Source organism: Ambystoma mexicanum, chromosome 5p (assembly GCF_040938575.1).
Source record: "Ambystoma mexicanum isolate Mex_15411 chromosome 5p, UKY_AmexF1_1, whole genome shotgun sequence".
Classification (NCBI taxonomy): Eukaryota; Metazoa; Chordata; class Amphibia; order Caudata; family Ambystomatidae; genus Ambystoma; species Ambystoma mexicanum.
The window spans coordinates 1,344,255,671-1,344,277,702 of record NC_090930.1 but is presented as its reverse complement, the minus strand read 5'-3'; the positions used below and the strand labels follow the sequence as shown (position 1 = coordinate 1,344,277,702).

The following is a 22,032-nucleotide window of genomic DNA, read 5'->3' as shown; positions in this document are numbered from 1 at the left end:
CTTGGTTTGACAAAGGATGGTGGACTCTTGATTTACATTGACATCCTGACTGAATCTAATATTTTAGTTGAGGTAGGGAAACCCCTCTTAGAGTTAGGGAGAGGTAGGTTTGCTCTTTGTTTTCTAAGACAATAAAAATATGTGCCAACAACTATCCACTTATGTGTCAGTCTCCTCCTTCGGCACCCTTACATTACATTCATTTACATCCTGTTCAAAAATACACTCCGACACCAATTTGGTGTCATATTTGTGCTAATATGCAACACATTTAAATGAATTAGCGGTTAATGAATCAACATGGTAACCAATTTGTTTTTATTATTACCTTTTAGGTCAGTTTCTCAGAGTATACAAATGTTGTCATTTTTGGTGTGCCTCAAATGGTAAGTATGATCCATGAGTTTTTCACATTGTAGTTCTCTACTATTACTTTTAGTTGAAGTAGTTCTTTAAGCATTTTGCAAGTTGTACTTTAGATATGGACTCATTGGAAATTAATGACATTATTTCTGTACTGCCTTCCTAGTGTTGCCATTGAAATTAATTATTTTGTGTCCTTATTGCAATATCTCATGCATCCAGGCATTGCTTAAATGGTAACTATATACTGAGAACTACACTGTCTGCCTCTTTCCGGTTCCCAGTTGTTGGTAGCCTTCAATCAGACGTGGCAGGGTCAGAAAGTTTGTAGACCTTTTTAATGATTTCATGCCAGGTGAGAGACCTATCTGTGGTCCTGGCCCAAGGCTTGTTGCATGCCGCTCCCTGGTGTTACCCTTCCCCGAGATCAATTGTTTTATCAATTTGTGTTGGGTGGAACATGTGACATAGTTTCATGAGAGACTATGATTTATTTTAAATTGTTTTTTTATTAATAGTAATATGTAAACAACATGTACTGCTCCGTCAAGTATATCTCGCCTCACAAAGCAAACACAGTTCAAAGTAACATGCATTGCAATAACGAAGTGCAACAGTACACAAAATAAAGCAAAAAAGCAAGGAAAAGAAAACGAGGCATTACAAGGCAACATCATACAGTGGATTGGCTGAGGTCAGTGGGGATCGTAGTCTAACATAAATGTCACACAATAGTAAAGAAACAGTTTTAAACGAAAGTTAAAAGAGACCATCATACTACATTCACAGGGGCTTATCATCTGACAGACGGAACATCACAAGAAGGAGTGCGTTCCATGCCCCAGTGTTCTCTGAAGGTTCTCGGGCACCATCTCTCAGGGCTCGGTAGCAGGCCGTTGTCTTTGCTACGCTCCACACCTCAAAGTCTTTATACCATTAACTATATTGTGGGCCCTTCTTTAATTTCCAGGACAATGATATGCGCCACTTTGCCAGGACACATGCAAGATCCATAAATTTGATCACATGCCTATATTTGTCTGATCTGGGATATAAGCCCAGCAGACCTTCAAATGGGTCCCATACGTATCTCGTGACCCCAGCACCGACACATGCCAGCTCTATTCGGTGCCAAAAAACACATACTAATGCACATTGCCAAAACATATGTATGAGGTCCGCATTATCAGCGCCTCTCCATGGACAGACAGGCAATACCTTAGGGTGAAACCTGTCCACCCCACCCGGCTAGGTGTCATGTACGTTCGGTGGAGCACATTAAGTTACAAGAGACAAAACCCTGCATTGCGTAACACCCTTTTGACAAAAATCAATGCATTATCCCATTGCGCATCAGTAAGCTCTCGTTCAAAATCCTCCTCCCACTGTTCCTTCAGTCTCACATTCCTGACACTAACCACGTTTAACAAGCATTCATGCAACTGGGACCCCAGTCGCAAGCCATCATCCAGCTCATACATCAAAGCTAGCAGCAAAGCAGATTCTGGTTCACTGGGCCAGGATACCCATTTATCCTTGGCCACCCTTATCAATTTTAAGTATTGCAGGAACTGACCTCTGGGTAGACCTTCCGTCTGCTCTAGGTCCGCCAAATCTCTGAAAGCCCAATTTTTGTTCATGTCTCCCCCTGTGGTCACTCCCAGCTCCTCCCACCTCCTGGCAACCGCCAGCTCGTTCACATCAGAGCAAGCATCCGCTGTTGTGGGGACATACGACAAGTACGGATGTCGTAAATTCAGCACCCACAGCCTTCCATTCCATACTTGTCTGCCCAACCTAACCAGCAGCGTCTGCTGACCTATGCAGCAGTCCGGGACCCATAAAGCCACTTTAATCCATGCTGGTTGCAACAGTATCAGCAACAACCTGGATTTCATAGTAGGCTCATCTGACAGCCAGTCAACCACATACCAGAGCTGAGCAGCTAAGTAGTAGAGTTCCACACGTGGTAGTTGCACTCCCCCATCCTGGTATCTCATACACATAGTGTGTAACGTGATATTTTGCCGTCCGTGACGCAAGAGAAAGCCCCTGAGCATAGTGTCGAGGCTATCTCTCCCATTAGAGATGGTGGCAATTTGCTCCAAAATTCTATGGGCCTACTCATTCCCTCTACTCTCCTAAGCGTATTCCTGGCATGCATATCCTCAGACGTGCATGCTTTATGGATACCTAAGTACCTAAATGTGTGCACCTCCCACTTCAGTCCCAAATCTGTTAGGTCCCTGGCACCATACCACCGCAGTCTAGCTAAAGGAAAGATACATGACTTCTGTCTACTGAAGGACATCCCAGACAGCCTGGCAAAATTGTCTAAAACCTCCAGGATGATGGGTAAATTATGGTCCTGTTCACACAGATATAGGAGAACGTTGTCAGCATAAAGATATATGAGGTGCCTAGATCCCCCACCTCAATGCCAGCCTCTGAAAATTCTTGTCCCAAATACACTGCCAGGGGTTCCAATACTAATATGTAAAGCATAGGTGACAACGGGCACCCCTAGCAAATCCCCCTCTGTATATTCCATGAGTCAGATATCTACCTCCCGTTTTCACCCTGGCCACCGGTTGTGCATTGTGAGAAACCTGAAGGTGACTCACCCACTAGTCCCCGGGGATCTGTCATCCAGGTGGCCAGGACACGGCCATCACTTTTGGATTCAGTTCCTGGGGGTCGACCACTGTGGGAGAATCACCTGGATGAGTGGTCTTTGGGGAGTGCAAGTGGGACACCAGAGGGTGAGACGCGGTATCCCCTTCACTATAACACCTTTTCCCCACCTGGGAACTCAATACCCCCGCCCCCTTTCCCGACACAAACACTTTCTCACGGACAGCCCACCGTGAGCGACAACGGACTAACATCAGATCCCTATACCTGACATGTACCAAAACCATGGTCAGACCAGGTCGGGAAATTATGGATCATTACAGACGCCGGACTTCCATCACACTTCCCCACACGGATAAAAGGTTAAGCACACTCTGAGCGAGGCAAAACACCCAAGGGGACAGCAGTTCCAAGATGGCAGTTTAATACAAGGAGAAAGACGAGGAGACCGTAGAGGGTCACAAGGAGGGAAGTACCCTTTGACTCTCAAGACCGTTACTTTCATCAACTTTCGAACGTAAGAAACCGAAGACAAGGAATGAAGGCTGAGCAAACCTGTGCATTGTGTAGGAGGTACCTGGGACTCTCCTGCGTCGATAACCCAGGCATAGAGGAGCAATTGCCGCTGTGGTACTGTCCTTGGCTCCTACAACAAAGCAGCATCAGAAAAGACAGCACAGCCGGAGAGTCAGAGAGACTGATATCGAACCAGCTTGTGTTTTGAATCAAGGATGCAAGTGGCAACTTTGTATAAAGAGAACAGTGTGAAAGGCATTGGCGATGAGTGACACAAATATAATTGGAACCTAACAAGAGGAATTGGACTTTGGGACGTCAAGCCAAGATACCATAAACAGAGTGGTCCGGCGCCACGTGGGCACTCCTTCTAAAGTCTCTGTTTGGTATCTAACTGATGCTGAGTGTAAGAAAAGGAAGATTGATATCGAAGTGGTCATGCAGCGGCTCAAGCTAAATGCTGTTGCACATTCAAAAATCTTCGATAGTTTAAAGTACATCGCCATTGGTCCGAGCCCGGCCGAGGGAGACTAATTGAGCAGGATATGAGCCTGGCAGAGGGGGGGTCCAACCTGGAACTTTTTAGTTACATTTTTGCTTTGAAGGGATCTGATCCCAGCTGAGGTGGATCCAGGGTGAACACCCAAACTGTGTACATGGAAAATACTGATGGGGAAAGAACCTTTCCTTATTGTGTTGTGCAGCAGGCCCTCAGAGTCAAGAGATTTGCAAGAAGTAAAGAGGCTTGAACACAGAAGCTCTTGAACTGTGGAAACTGAACTTAATCCTCGTGCTGCAGAAGCCAGAGTGTATGCTTTGCTCGAGTGGCCTGCCTTGCCCATGCTGAAAATGTGGGGAAGGGAGGCCGAGCATCCTGACATATCATTTTGTGAACACTTACATGACCATTACCTCACATTATTTGTAAATTAGTGGTAAGGATTGGCAATAGTTTTTTAGTATAGGCCCTTTTTATTTGACAAGACTCAGCTAGGACTGCATTATTATTATTTGATGGTTGTAGCTTGCTCCCATCTGTAGATTTGGGTTTACATAGACGTTTATCACACCCTTGCGAAGGTTGAATAAATACCCTTTAACTAAGGTCACTTGTGTCTGTCTTACTATTGCCACCATGTATTCCTTACATGTGGTGTTAGGAGTGGGATGTGACTCAATTGAAACAAATTGGTGAACCCTACAATTCCAGAGGGTTAGCCATAGAGCCTCCAACCCTTCCGTTGCCACAAAATAATCAATAGGCTTCGATATCTGCAGCAGTAGAGAGGCTACTATCCCTCCTGGGAAAAGAAGAATGATTCCCACAGACTTAGTTTTGATACCCCCTCCCGGTTGTTATATAAGATTGGCCCCAAAATCTGGCTGTGCTTGGAAGTTCAGCATAGACGTTCTAAAAGGTGTCATTGATCCCTACTTCCGGGGAGACATAAAGGTTCTCCATGGACGCGGACATCTGTAAATTCAGCGGGCTGACCCTGAATCAACTCAACAAGCTCCTGAAGGACGAAGACAAGTTCTGCTGGATCAGCCAGGAGATGGACGAGTTTCAGAATGTGCAGCTTACCAAAGATGTGAGTCTAGCTGGAAACCACAGCCTTACAGAAGAAAATCTTTTGTACCAGCCGCAACTGGACAGTCTGAAAGCTAACCTCACGCAGAAATATCAAGAACTGCAGGTCTTCTTTGAGGCATATCAGATAAAGAAAACCAAGCTAGACCAACAATCGAGCAATGCTTGCCTGGAGACTCTGCTGGCACTTTTTTCAACAGAGGGTTCAGAGAGACTGAGAATATGGCAGAACATGTCCTTGATGGTGAAATACCACTGGATTCTTTCATTGATGAATATCGAAGTAAGCGTAAACTGGCCCATTTGCGACATGTGAAAATCGAGAAACTTCAGGAAATGGTACTTAAATGCCAGAGACTTCCACAGGCACATGTTCTAGCACAGCCAAAACAGCCCACAGTGACTCTTGCACCTCAGACGTCCTACCCTTCAGAATTAAACAACCCTTTTTCGGTCATGCCTCGTAGAGGGGTGCCTCCACCACCACCACCTGCAGCTCAACCATGAGCATTCCCTACTCCGTTTACTGCAGAATTGGGAGCATGATCAGCCAACCTTCCATATGCACTGTGTCCTTATCCACCTCTCCCGCCTCGAGTAAATCCTGCTATGCAGCCTAGGTATCAAAATGCATTTCCATAACAGTATCCTCCAGCGCTCCCAAATAGACTACTGCCTCGCCTTCCTCCTAATGCTGGCTTTATTTTCCAGTTTCCATTATTTATTTTATTATTATTAGTATTTATTTTCCATCTTCGTATCAACCTGATGCATATTTGGTGCTTTCAGTTTCACTCCAAATTGTTCCTTTAAAAGGAAACTCTCCATGTCTGTCTTGGATAGGTCTGTGCTTTGCAGTTTAGACAAAGAATGGGTACAAAGCACTTGCCTGGAAAAACTCAGAACATTGGTTTTCCTTTTTTCTAATTAAGACACACTTTCCAGAAGGCACGAAGTAGTCGACATTTTGTTAATCCTAGAGGAAGTTCAATGGGCCCTCCCATACAGGGACGTCATTTCACCAAAATGCCAGGGGTAGCGGAAGTGACATCACACGACCCTTGACCCATGATGAAATCACAGGAAGTGATGTCATTTGACCCTACCCCGAAGTGATATCGCGGGAAGCGTTGGAACACGACCTTTCACCCGTTGACAAAACAGGAAGTGGCATCACATAGCATTGTACACTACGAAAAATATGGTTATGATATCACTATAATGTGATTTACATTTCATACAAGAATGGATCGCCATATGTATCGTTAAGATCAGTGTGTATAGGCCCATATTACCAAATTACTGTGAATGCAAGCAGACGTCCATGACCAAATGATAATGACATGTTATTATATAGCACTTACGCTTAAGCGCTTTACATAGAAGAAATATACACCCAATATCTCCCTACCTGTGTTGGTACCCATTTATCAACCCCAGAAGGATGAAAGGCTGAGTTGAGGCATTTAAGAACAGACTAAATCAGTGACTTACCCCCTGAAGTGTGCCTGAAATAAACCTTTAATGAGTCTAGCAATTATTGTATAGAATTCCAGAAAGACACATTTTTTGGCATTCCTATTCTTTCTTATTTAGGGTCAGTGCTGAAAGTGTTAGACTTGTGGCACTCCTGTTCTTATTTTTCTTCTTTTTTTAAGGGGCCTGAACTGAACAAGAAAGCTAGCCACTCCAGAATTAAAGATCCACATAGTGCTGGCCACAGCCCAGGACCTTGCATTGCATTGCAAAAAAAAAAGAAAAAAAATATATATATATATTTTTATTTATTTTTTAGAGGTCGCAAGGGAGACCTCAGAGGTTGCACATGCGACCTCTGGCGACCCCCAAATGAAGTCCCTGCTCCCATAATCAGCATTTCTTTTTGTTCCAAGGATGGCATTTTGTACATCGAACATTTACTAATTTTCATGTGGGTAAGAATGCAGAATGGACTTTGGGGCCTCATCAAAGTTACAACTTGCTGTACAAATACAAAATTACTATGAATGCTTCTGCATTGGGAAATGGTATTTAATTCATAATATGTATGTATTGTTTGCATTAGGTATCATGCTCATTTTTATTTAAACAAAGTTAATTGTATGCGAAATTCATCAATGTTTTGCCTAATTCATACTGATACGTACACCATAATGTCAATGATGATTCGTTAAATAGAGGATCTGTTTTAGCAAGGAAGTTGGGTTCCAGCCCTTCAAATGTTCTTACACGATGGTACATCTCACTTGATCGACAAACATTTTACATTGCCAATTTTCTTTGAGGTTTGTATATCGCTCTAATAGGGTATGGTGAACGCTTTACTTGAGTAGGGGGAAGACAACGATTTTGAACTGCAAATTATTAACCTATTTTTTCAAGTGGTGATTCCCATCCATTTCTATTAAACGAAACACTAGTAATGCTTTTATTACTTGTAAAATGTGCTTGTTTTTAAAAAAAAGTTCTCTCACAGAACCATGGTGATATCCCATTTGAAGTACATTGTGGGGACAAAATTGCCCAAGGGATTCTTGAAAAAGCTCTATTTCCTCATTTTAGAGAAAGTGAACTAGAAGACACGGAGAGAGGTACCTTAGGCTTTGGGGATGCTGATGAAGCACTGAAGAGAAAAAGGGAGAAGAGCCCACTGTCTATCCCGATCTAGCCTTTGCCCAGCAAAATGACCCAGCTCTCGCTGAAGCTTTTTTACAAGCAGTTCCCGAAGGAGAGGGTGTCAAAAAGGATAGCCCTTTCTTCTTCTTAAAGCAAGGATTACTATATAGAAAGGAAAGATCCCCAGAAGGCTTGAGTAAAACCCAGTTAGTAATCCTCAAAACCCACCGAAAGATCGTGCTAGAGATTGCACATTCCCATCCGACCGGGGGACACTTGGGACAATCTAAAACACATTAACGGGAAGTTTTACTGGCCAGGTATCCATGCTGATATAAAGACCTTTATTCAGACGTGTGAAATATTTCTGAAAACCAGTACTCAAATCCCCTTGCGTGCCCCTCTGAATCCTTTGCCAATCATAGAAGTCACTTTTTCAAGAATCGGGATGGACATCATTGTACCTTTAGAAACATCTAGGTTGGGTAACAAATATGTCCTCGTGATTGTCAACTACGCGACCAGATGCCCCGAGGCATTAACACCTCTCAGCAAATTCTAAAGCACCTCCTACCATATTTTTCCAGGGTTGGCTTTCCTAAGAAAATCCTGGTGGATCAAGGTTCAAACTTTATGAGCAAACTCATGGGGGAAGCCAAAGAACTGCTTAATATTACCACCTTATGAACTTCAGTGTACCATCCACAAACAGATGGTTTGGTAGAGAGATTCAATAAAACGCTTACAATGATCCTAAGAAAGTTGGTAGATAAGGATGGGAAGGATTGGGACCATATGATTCCCTGGGCGCTGTTTGCAGTGAGAAAAAAAAACCCAGGCATCTACTGGATTCTCTCCTTTCGAAGTTCTCTGTGGTAGAAAACCTAGAGATATCCTGGACATGCTCTGAGAGACCTGGGAAGAACAAGAAGAGGCACCCATTCCCCATACACAGATGGCTATCGGTCTCCGTGAGCATATGAGACTTGTTCGAAATATAGTGTATACTCATACGGAAAAGGCCCAAATCCAGCAAAAATCTGCTTATGACAAAAAAGTGATCTTAAGATTGTTTTCCGTAGGACAGAAAGTATTGGTCCTCTTACCTACCTCAGAAAAAAAGCTTGTTTCTAAGTGCCATGGGCCATATGCAATACTGGAAAGACAGGAACCTGTACTACTAAGGTAGCACAACCTAACAGGAAACAGAAAGTACACCTATATCATGTAAATCCCTTGAAAGAGTGGAAGGAGAACTCATCTGCCACCAATGCCACAATACTATTTTGTTTTGTGCTAGAAGAAGTAGACAACTTAGAATTAATTCCTCTAGAGTTATCTAGTCAACAACAAGAAGATTTAAAAGATGTAATTATCCCCTTCCCCGATGTATTCTCTGAGAAACCAGGACGAGTGAAAGGCACATATCACTACATTAGATACCTAAGAGAAATGTTTACTTCTGAAACCTTATAGACACCCAGAAGCCTGCAAATAGATATTGGTTGAAGAAGTGAATAAAATGTTAAGGTTGAACATTATCAAACCCTCTTCAAGTCCATGGCTCTCCCCTATTGTATTGGCCATGAAACCTGACCATTGATGGAGGTTTTGTATAGATTTCCGTAAAATGTAATGCCATTTCTGACTTTGATGCTTATCTCATGCCACACATCGATGAACCAATTTATAAACTCAGAAACACTGCCTTTCTATCAACCCTAGACTTAACAAAAGGTTTCTGGCAGGTCCCATTGTATGGACCTGATAAGGAAAAGACTGCTTTTTTCGACACCTCTAGGACTGTTTCAGTTCAAAGACCTCCCTTTTGGCTTACATGGGGCTCTGGCCATTTTCCAAAGTCATATGGACAGAATATTACAGCCCTACTCTGATTTATGTGGAGCTTATATTAACAATATCGTCATTTATAGTAAAACTTGGGAAGACCACCTTTTCCATCTCGTTACCATTATGAGAGCTCTCAGAGAAGCTGGCCTAACTGCCAGTCCATCCAAATACAGACTTGCCTAATCAACCATGGGCCTCATCACGAGTTTGGCTGTAGCCCTTAAATGCGGTGGTAACGGTGTTACAGCCGCATTTAAGAGCTAGCCCTATCACGAGTTGGGCGCTAAATCAACTGTTTTACCTCCAGCTTTTTTCTGCAGGTGAAAATCCCTGTTTTCGGCTGTATTACAGCCGGCTGTATTAGCCCGCATAATTAGCGCCGAAAATTCCCCATTGGATCCAATGGACCCAATCAGGAATGGGGATTTACCGTTAAGGCCCAACTCGTGATCCGGTGGTAATACCACCGGACTGGTCGGTATTAGGGCTATTACAGTCGGCTGTATTACAGCCGGGAATACAGCCCAACTCGTGATGAGGCCCCATGAAATACCTCGCCTTCTTTGTAGGGAATGGTAGTGTACAACCCCAACACAAGAAAGTGAAAGCCGTTTAGATACCCCTACACCTAAAAATAAAAGAGATCTCAGATCATTTTTAGGGTTAATCAGTTATTACCATATGTTTATCCCAAACTTCTCAGACAGAACAGCTAGGTTATGTGAGGAACCCATGGTATCAAAAGTACAGAGACAACACAGTGATGCAAGTTTTAAAAGTCTTTATTGAATGATTTTAAAGGGGTTGGAGATTTCCTATCTGGCCCTATCACTAAACTGGGAGCAAGCTTGAGCGTTAAATAAAAGAAAACAGTCCTAGTAAAAATAAAGAAGTATCTAATAACCCTATTTCCTGCCCTAAGCTTATTCAATAACTAGTGAGGGGAAATATGAATGTTCAATGAAAAAAACAAAGTGTATCAAAATATGTCAGGATGGCTGTAAGTTTCTCAGCAATGCCCTTCCTCCATGGATAAGCCACAGGTCCATAGAATAACTGCAAGGAGGATGGCTGGTACAGGACTGCTACTTCGGTATCCTTCCAAGCAGCTAGGGTACAATTCGTACAATTCACTTCCCAGGGCAACTCTCCTGGGTCTAGAGTTAAAATTTCACAATATGCTTCTCTTGCCCCTTTCAGTATTAACTCAATACAGTTCTATTCTCGGTATTCAAAATGTTGTCCCTACGGGTTCCCTTCACCCAAGCTCAGACTTTCTTTGCATAGCATTCACAAATGTCACATAGGCCTAACCGGTTCACCTCATTCGAACTGGAGCCTGTTAGTTTCAATAGACACAGTTCACGACAGGCTTCCCTCTGTCGGGCTTGAGCCTGTCTCCTTCACACACATTAATCACTACCGACTTGCCTCTGTCGGACGCAGGCCTGCCACCATGTGTAATTCACTTCAGGTTTTCATCGAAGACGTTCGATACTGCACAAGCAGGCGCACAGCTCTACATGACCACTTCGAATCGGGTTCAACAAAGATCACATAGGTTTTTCTCACAGACCCCTCAAGTTTCTGGCTACGGAAACACTACGTCCTTGTAATGCTTTCACTTCACAGCGCACAGTTCGCAAGTTCACAGAAACCTTTGCCAAAAGCTCTATTGGAACATTTTGTCACCTTATTGCACTGTATGTCCCACAATGCACCTCATCTCTGGGTCCTTTTTGGTTCTCCTGAGTCACTCGCCTTCCTAGATAACCTCACTGCCTAGGTGCTCTTCTGTGGTGGGTTCCTTGTGGCCCTTCAGGTTCAATCCCTGGTTTGGAGGCCTCCCCAATGCAGGTTTCAGTCTCTTGGCTCTGTGTCTCTCGCTTCGCTCTCCTGACGCTGTATGCTCCCGAGTGTCTCTTGCCTTATTTCTCCGGACTCACCAAGTTGCATCGGATGAGCAGCAGTTCCCTTTGGAAAGGCAGAATTGGGGTCAGGGTCTTTGCCACCTGCCCCTCAGACCCATTTTGGATTGGCTATGAACCCAATGGAGTGAGTCCTGCCCTGGGCTTGACCAACAGAGTGTAGGCTGCGTGGTTCTGGCTCTATTGAGGCTCAACTCTCTCGCCATGCTATAGCCCTTAATGAGTACTGGGCCAGCGTTTCTGCGCACAACTCTCCTGAGGCCACCAGCTCCTGCTTCTTTCTGTTCCTGCATCTCCTGTCTGTGCAGTAACCACAACTTGCTCCCGTCGAGTGCATGGTAGGGATCCTCTACCGGTCTCTGCTTTGCAGCCTGCCTCCTGGCTTCCCAAGAGCAACTGCTTTCCCTTCTCCTGCAGGCTCCTTTTAAGCACTTGTGGGATGTTAATGTGCTGCAGTTGTGTGGTTAGGGTTGGGCCTGCCTGACTCTGCCTGTCCTCATAAACACAACAGCCTGCTGTTAGAAGAGGAGAGCCTGTCTTCTGTGCCTTAGTGTTTTTCTTGTTTGCACTTTTCATCCATCTCAGTTGCCTCTTCTTCTTCTTGGTATTGTTAGAAAAAGCGTGGGGGGGGGGGGGCAGTGACATGGAATGGCACTGTACATAGCTTCTAAAAACAGAGTGGGCATGTTGGTGAATGAGAACCTGACCCGGCCTAGTTTTCTCAATCGGATAAGACCATTGCATATCATCAGAGAGGCTCCTCCCATTTTTGGCCTTTGATTCTGCATGATGGATGTTGGGATTGTGGGAGTTGTTCTTGTCAGGATGAAGAAAGTAAAACAATTGTTGCGGATGAATGGGCTTTGAGTGATAACCTCTAACGGCTGAGGGTATGTTGGGGAGGGATGTACTGGAACCGGGGAAATACTGTGTCTCACCCGTGGGCGTTCCTCCCACAGTCTCCCAGGGTCCCCTTCCCAGGTGATCCTCACTCGCTTGTCCACCCCAAGGGTTGGGATCAAGAGCAATGGCCCTCCCCTGGCCACCTGAGTCAGGGATCCCCAGGAATAGCATGGGAGAAACGCCTCAGGTTTCTCACAGTTAACAGACAAACTAAAGAATGCCGAACCCCAGAAAATTAATTGGACTGATGAAGATGATCTCTGTTACAACAACCTTAAACAAACCCTGTACCAGAACCGGATCCTAAAGGTAGTAGACGTCTCAATAGAATGTGTATTGCAGACTAATGCCTCCCTTAGAGGGCTAGGAGCAGTCTTATCGCAAATTTGCAATGGACTGGAACATCCCATCCTGTTCAGGAGTTGCAAACCTTTCCCACATGAAAGAAATTACTCTGTGCTGGGATTGGAGGCCTTCCCATCAAGTGGGCCATTATCCATCTCCGATATTACCTCTTAGGAAGAAAGAACACACTCATCACGGACCATTCTCCACTAGTTTGGTTTAGCCAACGTAAAGAGTCTAACCCTCGAGTCATGCAATGGTTCTTAGACCTTCAACCCTACTGTTTCACTGTAGAGCACCGAAAAGGTAAAGACCAAGGGAACATGGATTTCCTTTCTCAGTTCCCCTGTGAGACAGATGCTGCTACATCGCATAGGGGAAGGGTATGTAAGAAGCCCGAAGGTGTCTCACCCGCTAGTCCCCAGGGATCTGTCATCCAGGTCGCCAGGACACGGCCATTGCTTTTGGATCCAGTTCCTGGGGTTGGACCAGTGCGGGAGGATCTCCTGGATGAGGGGTCTTCGGAGAGTGGAAGTGGGACACCGGAGGGTGAAACGCGGTATCCCCTTTTCTATAACACCTTTTCCCTATCCTACCAGGTAGGATACCTGGGAACTCAACCCCCCGCCCCTTTCCAGACACTAACACTTTCTCACGGACAGCCCACGGTGAGCGACAACGGACTAACAACAGAGCCTTATACCTGACATGTCCCAACACCATGGTCAGGGCAGATTAGGCAATTATGGATCATTACACACACCTGACTTCCATCACACTTCCCTACATGGATAAAAGGCGGAGCATGCAAGCACAATCTAAGTGAGGTAAAACACACGAGGAGACAGCAGTTCCAAGATGGCAGTTTAATACAAGGAGAAATATGGCAAGACCGTAGAGGGTCACAAGGAGGGAAGTACCCTTGGACTCTAAAGAACGTTACTTTTGTGAAGCTTGGAATGTAAGAAACTGAAGCCAGGAACAAAGGCTGAGCAAACCTGTGCAGTGTGTCAGAGGTACCCGGGACTCTCCCGCGTTGTTAACCCAGGTGGGGAGGAGCGATTGCCACTTCGGTAATGTCCTTGGCTCCTCCAACAAAGCAGCGTCAGAAAATACAGCACAGCAGGTGAGTCGGAGAGACTGATACCGAACCAGCTTGTGTTTTGAATGAAGGTTGCAAGTGGCAACTTTGTATAGAGAGAAAAGTGTGAAAGGCGTGGGCAATGAGATACGCAAATATAATTGGAAACTAACAAGGGTAATTGGACTTTGGGAGGTCAAGCCAAGATACCATAAACATAGTGGTCCGGCACCACATGGGTGCTTATTCGAAAGTCTCTGTTCGGTATCTAACTGATGCTGAGTGTAAGAAAAGGAAGATTGAGATTGAAGTGGTCATGCAGCGGGTTAAGCTAAATTTGATAGTTTAAAGTACATCGCCATTGGTCCGAGCCGGGCTGAGGGAGACTAATTGAGCGAGATCTGAGCCCGGCAGAGGGGGATCCAACCTGGAACCTTTGATTTAAACTTTTGCTTTGAAAGGATCTGAACCCGGCAGAGGGGGGTCCAACCTGGACATTTTGAGTTAAACTTTTGCTTTGAAAGGATCTGAGCCCGGCAGAGGGGGATCCAGGGTGAACACCCAAACTGTGTAAATGCGAAATACTGAAGGGGAAAGAATGTTTCCTTATTGTTTTGTGCAGCAGACCCTCTGAGTCAAGAGACTTGCAAGAAGTAAAGAGCCTTGAACACAGAAGGTCTTGAACTGTGGAAACTGAAATGTATCCTCGTGCTGCAGAAGCCAGAATGTGCGCTTTGCTCGAGTGGCCCACCTTGCCCGTGCTGAAAACGTGGGGAAGGGAGGCCGAGCATCCTGACATATCATTTTGTGAACACTTCTTTCTTTTTCATGAACATTACCCCACATTATTTGTAAATTAGTGGTAAGGATTGGCAATGGGCTTTTTAGTATAGGCCCTTTTTATTTGACAAGCCTCCGCTAGGACTGCATTATTATGATTTGATGGTTGTAACTTGCTCTCATGTGTAGATTTAGGGTTAGATAGGCGTTTATCACACCCTTGTGAAAGTTCAATAAACACCCTTGAACTGTGGTCACTTTTGTCAGTCTTACTATTGCCACCATGCGTTCCTTACCGTATACAGTAACATGACCCAACAAATAAAGCCATTTCAAATCTCAAAGCCTTGCAGTGCCGCGCACATCCACTTCCAATAAACTGAATCAAACGCATTATTGGTGTCTAGCAAAGCCACTGCGTACGGTACATCATCAGGGTTAGTCTGGTCAATTATGTGCTGTAAGCGACAGAGATTCAAAGCAGTGCTCCGTCCGGGCCAAAATCATGTCTGATGCTCATGTATTAAGGTGCCGATTACTTTGCCCAGTCACCTATCCGACAGTACAGTTAATATTTTGATGTCCTGGTTCAGCATAGCCAGAGGTCAATATGATTCACAGTGTTCAGCGGACTTCCCAGGTATCGGTATGGGGACCACAGGCGTCTTTCGTATACTGGGCGGGAGCGAACCTTTCTCATAGGCTTCTTCGTGCACTCTCAGTAACACAGGGATAAGGGTGCGGCTGTATGCCTTTATAAAACTCTGCAGGGAACCGATCCCCCCGGCGTCCGCCTGGTCATCAAGGACGCAATCGCCCCACCTAACTCATTTTCTGTCAAAGGCATCTCCAGGGCGGCTGCCTGTTCAATAGTGAGTTGTGGCAGATCTGGGAAAGCGCAGGGTTCAATTCTTATGGGTCAACCGGAGCATCGTGTTTATAGAGGTGACTATAGAATGTGCTAAAAATATAATTTATCCTTGCCTGAGACCACAAGGGGGTATCACACTCCACACTCATATAGCAGTATGACTGCACACCGAGGCTGCCCAGTCCAGCATAGCCATGTTATTAACCTACCTGATTTGTTCCCCTCAACATGCGCACGTGCCACATGTGCCGAATAGTCAAATTTGCGGAGCTTCTCCTATGTCTCCATACGTTGGGTCTGCCTCCGCCCAAGGGGCCTCGAGCTTCTTCCCGCAGCAATTCTGTCTAATAGCCCCTGCGCCAGTAATTTCCTCCCCCTAGTCACCACCTACAGGGTCTACCACACAGTCCCCTGACTGTCAACAATGCCCAGATTAGATTCCAGGAAGTGTAAGGGAGGCATGGTATCACAAGTATGACACTGACGAAAAAGGTACAATTTGTAAAGCCTTTATTGAAGTTTCAATGGGGTTTGAGAAACTCCTACTTTGCCCTATAGCTAAGATGGGAGTAGTCTCACCGTCAAATAATAAATAAAACAGTCCTAATTGAGTCTGTCAAATCAAAATCGCCTATACTAACAAAAACCTAATTCCTGCCCTATATCTTGTACAAAAAGTGTGAAAAGGAGAATATGTATGTTCGAATATAAAAAGTAAATGTGGCTGAGTCAACTGTCCTCCTCACGTTGGACAGCACAGAGTAAGGCGGTCCCTGTAGGCAAGATGACACACTCTGGCTCAGGTTATTAACACAAAGGCAGTTCAAGACGTGGATCGACGCCCACCTGGCCTTTCACGTTAAAGTCTTACTTTCCAATTTTCAAAACACAGTTCACCAAAAAGTTCACGTCGGTCCCCCTCTGTCGGGCTCAGACCTCTTAAAGCAAAAATTCACATCGGTCTCCCTCAGTCGGGCTCAGACCTTTCACAGCAAAAGTTCACGTCAGTCTCCCTCTGTTGGGCTCAGACCTTTCACAGCAAAATAAAACACTTGCAGGGTTTCCCTTCCCCAAGCCAAATTCACCTCCTTTAGGGGTTCCCTTCCCCTAACTTATTACACCATCGGTCTCTCTCAGTCAGGCCCGCATCGTTTCCTGATGTGGAAGACTTTCGAATGTGTGTGGCTTTTTTCTACAGACCTCCGCAGGACCACTTTGACTTGGCAGCTTTCAATTCACACTTTTATGTTATCTGCCCCAGTGCTTCCTGGTCTGGGTAGTTCACTGCATTATGCACCAAAGTTCAACATTCACCTTTTTACTCTACCCTTTTCTTGGGGTCAATTTCAATCACCTTGCTTTTACAGTTCACTTTATTGCTACAAACATTTCACCTTTCACTGAGACTTTCAAGTGGGCTACTTCCTTTTCGCCGGAACTCTCCACTACTCAGCCTTCTCCACATGTCTTTCGCTGCCCTTTGGAAGCAACAACTTCCTGCAGGACATTCCTGGGGATCTCCACCCGTGGCTCTCGTCCCCCGGTCCATTGCTCTGCTCCAGTAGGTTTGCCTTCACCCCAGAAGTTCTGCTGTTACTCGTGTTCCACCTTGCCCAGAGTGTGTCTCTACATTCCGCCTTTGATCGTGTGAGGAGCGTTAATTGGTATTAGATGTATGCAATTAGAATCAAGTGCCTGACTTTGCCTGACCCAATTAGCGATAACTGTCCAATGCTATGTGTATGAGTTAGTATTATTACTCTCAGTCACCCTCTTCCTCGGCCCAGTGTTTGTGTGGAAAGGGAGGAAGTTGATACATTATAATTGCTTATTTATAACACGCTTAATACCAAAGCGGTTTCTAGGTGCAGACCCGAGATTCAAACCTGTGTTGCACTGCGTTGTCTTGCTTCCAAGACGAGCGCGTTGCCACTGAGCTATACTACCCGTGCAGCAGTCTATGAAATAGGAGGGGTCATGGGTACGGGAAAGGGAGGAATACCCCATCTCTCCACCTGCTGCATCATCCCCACTCCCCAAAGACCTCTCACCCAGGTGATACTCACGCACTTGTCCACCGCAGGGTCTGGATCCAAAGGCGATGGCTGTGCCCTGGCCACCTGAGAGAGAGATCCCTGGGTACCAGCAGGTGAGATACCCTTTGGTTTCTCACAGAAGGCCACCAGGGAAGACTCTGGCCGGCCTCTGAAGGCATTGTCCCACAGCAATTGTGCAGAGATGCGCCACATCAGAACAGGAGGCCTAGGTCCCCTGTTATGCCAGCATACCATCAGCGGAGAGTGGTCCGAAATGATGCGCCACATATATTCTGCACCCGAGTACTCTGCCAGTGCTCGGCCCCCACAAACAAATAATCGATTCTGGTATACAAACCCTGAGGGTCAGAATAATAGGAATACTTACTTAATTCGGCATTCAGCTCTCTCCATATGTCCACCTGCGATAGCTCCATCAAAGCAACGTTAAGGAACAGCGAAGCCGGCGAAGGCCTGACCTGCATAGGGATCGATCTATCCAGAGCCGGTTCTGAATGCAATTGAAATCCCGACCCCAAACAAACAAGGCATTCCGCTTTTGGGCCAGTTGGCCATTCAATGGGCGGAGGTGGGCCGGTAACATATGGTTAGGGAAGTAGGAGTTCACTATACATATTTCTTGTGTTCCACATAGCCATGCACTATCACACACCTACACCTACGGCAAGCCTGTCTGTGCCCGTCCATGTCACGATCGGGGCGCCACAGTGTTTGCCTTACTCCAGAGCTCAACATTTGGCATCTTGCCCGCCCACATCCATACTACCTACTGGTTGGTGCAATTCCCCTCCTAGGGAATCAATAACCTCTTCCCAACCTGCGCCGGCAGAAGTAGTTAAGCCCAAGTTTCCTTCTCTATTGCTCCTTAATATGCACTCTCTCCCTGCGCATGCTGACCAAGTCTGGTCCCTTCTGTCCGACCACTGCCCTGCCATGCTGTGCCTCACGGAGAATTGGTTGCAGGCCACTTCTGCCCCCTCCCTTGTCCAAGCCATTCCATCTGGCTACCTTATTACTCATACGGATCATCCTCCTCCCCACTGGGGTGGTGGGATTGCTCTCATCTATAGGGACAATCTCATCATCACTCAGCTGAACTGTCCCCATAATTTAGCCATGGAAGCCCTCCTGGTCAGGTGCATTGTCTCACCATTTAGGACTTATCACTTATTGCTGGTATATTGCCCCACTGGCCCCTCCGGCAATTTCCTTGAAGGCTTTCCTGACCTACTAGCTCAACGTCAAGTGCAATACGTCCGCCTGATTGTCCTAGGCGATTTTAATATAAAATTCAACCAACCCAGACCGCCTGCACTTAATCTATTCTTTGACAGTTTATGTGATCTAGATCTACACCAGCTTGTCAACACTCCTACACACAGGCTAGGCAATACGCTAGACCTGGTTTTTGCAAAGAAAATGCTACTGACAATACAGTCTATTGAACCTGTACTATGGTCTGACCATCTGCTGGTGTCCTGTTTACTTGAAGCACTGGGGCGGCTAACTAACATCCCTGTGGCTCAAATCTGGCGACGCTTGTTACGCTCCATTGATACCCAGAGTATGGCTTCTGTAATTAAAGCTAAATGCAGGTCCGGTCCTGCAATCTCGCTCTCTTCTCTCTCTCAGGCCTTTGTTGAAGCTGCCAACATGGTGGCTCCTCCTGGCTTGACTCAACCTCGCAGATTACCTTCAGAACCCGGGTTCTCGGACCAACTTAAAGCTGCACGGCTTAAATTAAGACAAGCAGAGAAACAATGGTGCAATGTGGGCTACATTGATCCAATGAACAGAATTTCGCCAAAACCAAGCTGCATTCGCGCAGAAACAGCAAATGGGTGCGTTGGCTCTTGGGAGCACCATGGCCTTAAAACTGCGTTTTGCAGCAACAAAAAGATGGGTGCACCGTCTTACCAAGCATACATTGGGCAGGATGGAACAAGGGGACACACTGAGGGAGCGTGCCAGTGTGTTCTGATATATAAAAATGGAATAAAGTGAAAAAGCAGCGTTGCTTTGCTGCAAGCCCAAAATCCCCATTAAAAAGGAAACTTTTTCACCTTTAAAAAATGCTGCTGTGACGCTATTTCCATCTGTTCTTCATTAAACCACTGTGATTAATACGGCCCTGCCATGCCCAGTATATCTCATTGTGCTTCAGCAAAACCAGGTATGATTTCTGAATGACAGTCCCTTTCAAACCAAATCTAAAAAAAAATCAACAAGGAACTCCACTTTTACCCGCACGGGAAAACACGTTCATTTTCTTTACGAAGTATCAAAGCTCAGTAGTTCAAAGAAACTCCAGCTATATGAGCCATGTCAATTTTAAGGCATCTGTGCTTCAAACAAAACTCCTGCATACAAGGAAATAACTATAGCTGCAAGACAGTGTGGGAATCCAGAGGGAGATGCAAAACCGAATTTAAAAAGAAATGCCAGCTTTTCACCACACATGTAAAATGGGCTTTGCAAAGTCAAGGAGAGAAAGGCCAGTTTTAAAAGTAAACTGTTGAATTAAAGCCTTCCAGAACCTAGCAATGTGAAGGGGTTTGTTGCTGGGGAAAATACACACTTGGGTTATTTTATTCAACCGGCTTGTTTAATTCAGGACCAAATATAAGAAAGTAAAACCGTTAAACTATATTGGCTGGATTTTGCAAGTTCCAAAAGAAGAAAAGGTTTCTGCTTGAGGGGGATGCTACAGGAGGGCCTCTCTCAGCAGATACTAACACCCCAGTGATAGTCATTAGGTTGGATAGAATCTAGTCTAGGCTGAACCCACATACAATGGAATTTCCAGGACAAGGAAGTGATAAGTGAGGAGGGGGCAATAAACCTTCAATCAAGCTGAAAACCCCCACCTTGCTCTGGAGGAAATGACAGTTGGTGGCAGCTGGGAAAAAAATGGTCCAGTGACAGACAAAGGACTGCCATTTGCTTCCAAAGACTATTTATGAATACAAATGTAAAGACTTTTATCTCTGCAGCAAGAAACATTTTACAGTTTAAAAGTGATTTTATGGGCTTTCATTGAAGACATGGTAGAATTCACTGACCCCTTGGGAATAGAAATGGAAAAGAATTAGGGAATAGAAGGAAAGTATCCATGATGACAATGCACATTTTCATATTTACATCCCTTATGATGACTCACACATATGGATAAAGTTATGGAATTTTAGGCCAAACATTTCACACTGAAAAGCGCAAAAAACTGGTAGAAGGTCCAAACAATGTCTCACAAACTGGAGGATTGGACTGGTATGTGCTGCATAAAATATGTAACCTGTTTATGTCATTTGTTTAGATGTTTCCACTGTATAAGTGTGTCATGTGGGGCCACACTGGATTTTAGTTAAAGTAATTGTGGGAGGTTTTGGACATTGTAAAACTCACATCATAAATCTGACATCATTCACTTGAAATCCAACCAGTTGAGAGCGAGGCGGAGACTAGCACCCCTGACCAATCAAGTAGTTTAGAGGCATGCTTAGCTAAACCTGCCCAGCTATATACTTTGATGATGTCATTATGCATTATAAATTGGAGTCCCTGCAAGACTCCATACACACACTCTTCCTGAAGTTCCTGCGCTGCATTCCTAATCTGCTTCATCCAGATTCCAGACCCCACTACAAGGCCAAAGCATTGCTGACCCTACTCCAGAGCCCACTGCAAAACACAAGCATTGCTGATCCTATTCCCTGTAAGGCCGTAATTCTGAAAACTCACTCATCTCCCAAAAGGGGAAAGCTGTGGTACCTTTTGCATCCTGGAATCAGACTGGCTTGCTGCCCACTAACTGCATGCCCGCTACAATCCTGCCATTCAGCGGACCTTTGGTATCCAGTGACCAGAATTGCCATTCCGCTGTCCTTGCCATCCGGTGACCAGAACGGCCTAGCTATTTTCTTTTGCAAGGCACGCGGACGTGTAGTGACCAGAACCTTTTGACGGTCCAAAAATCCCGAAACTAAAAGTGGACTGTAAGTATAATCCCTACCCCATAGAAATCCATAGTCTATCTTGTCTTGCATTTGTCCTTATCCCACTTTCTAAGCCATCCTATCCTTATCCTGGTAACTTGTTAAAACTGTCAGAATTCTCTGTGTTCTTGCCCTTGACCTCCAAGCGTTAGCGCCGCTTTTCTCTTCATTTCTGTCTTGCCTAGATCATAAGTCATTAGCGATATTGTGTTTAAATAAATTAAATTTCCCTAAAGAAAAGGGGTACACTGCGTGAAGGGTTACAACTGCAGCGTAAATTTTATATTCACGGGTGGCGTTCCTCTTTTCTTAGCCATTAAATCTAGTTTAAGTAAAATTTGCCTTTCACTTTTAAAATCGATGTTCTCTTTTTCACTGCTATATTTTCCTAAAAACGAACCTCACTCTATCTTCCATATCCCTCTCAATTCACCAGCTAGAGACCTATCAAATCAGAGTATATCACCCGTTTTTATTAAAAACCGTTTGGGTAATTTAAAACTG

The 22,032-nt window shown here is 45.1% G+C and overlaps 1 protein-coding gene and 1 pseudogene across 1 annotated transcript in view; both read left to right on the top strand.

Moving 5' to 3' along the window:
* The window catches only part of ATPSCKMT (ATP synthase c subunit lysine N-methyltransferase), a 594,428-nt gene that overhangs the window by 301,350 nt on the left and 271,046 nt on the right, over positions 1-22,032 (top strand). The window contains exon 4 of the mRNA XM_069613731.1: positions 336-386. Coding sequence (XP_069469832.1) covers positions 336-386 — 51 coding nt within the window. The remainder of the gene's footprint in view (positions 1-335; positions 387-22,032) is intronic.
* On the top strand, positions 4,974-5,917 carry LOC138481595 (vacuolar protein sorting-associated protein 37B pseudogene; annotated as a pseudogene).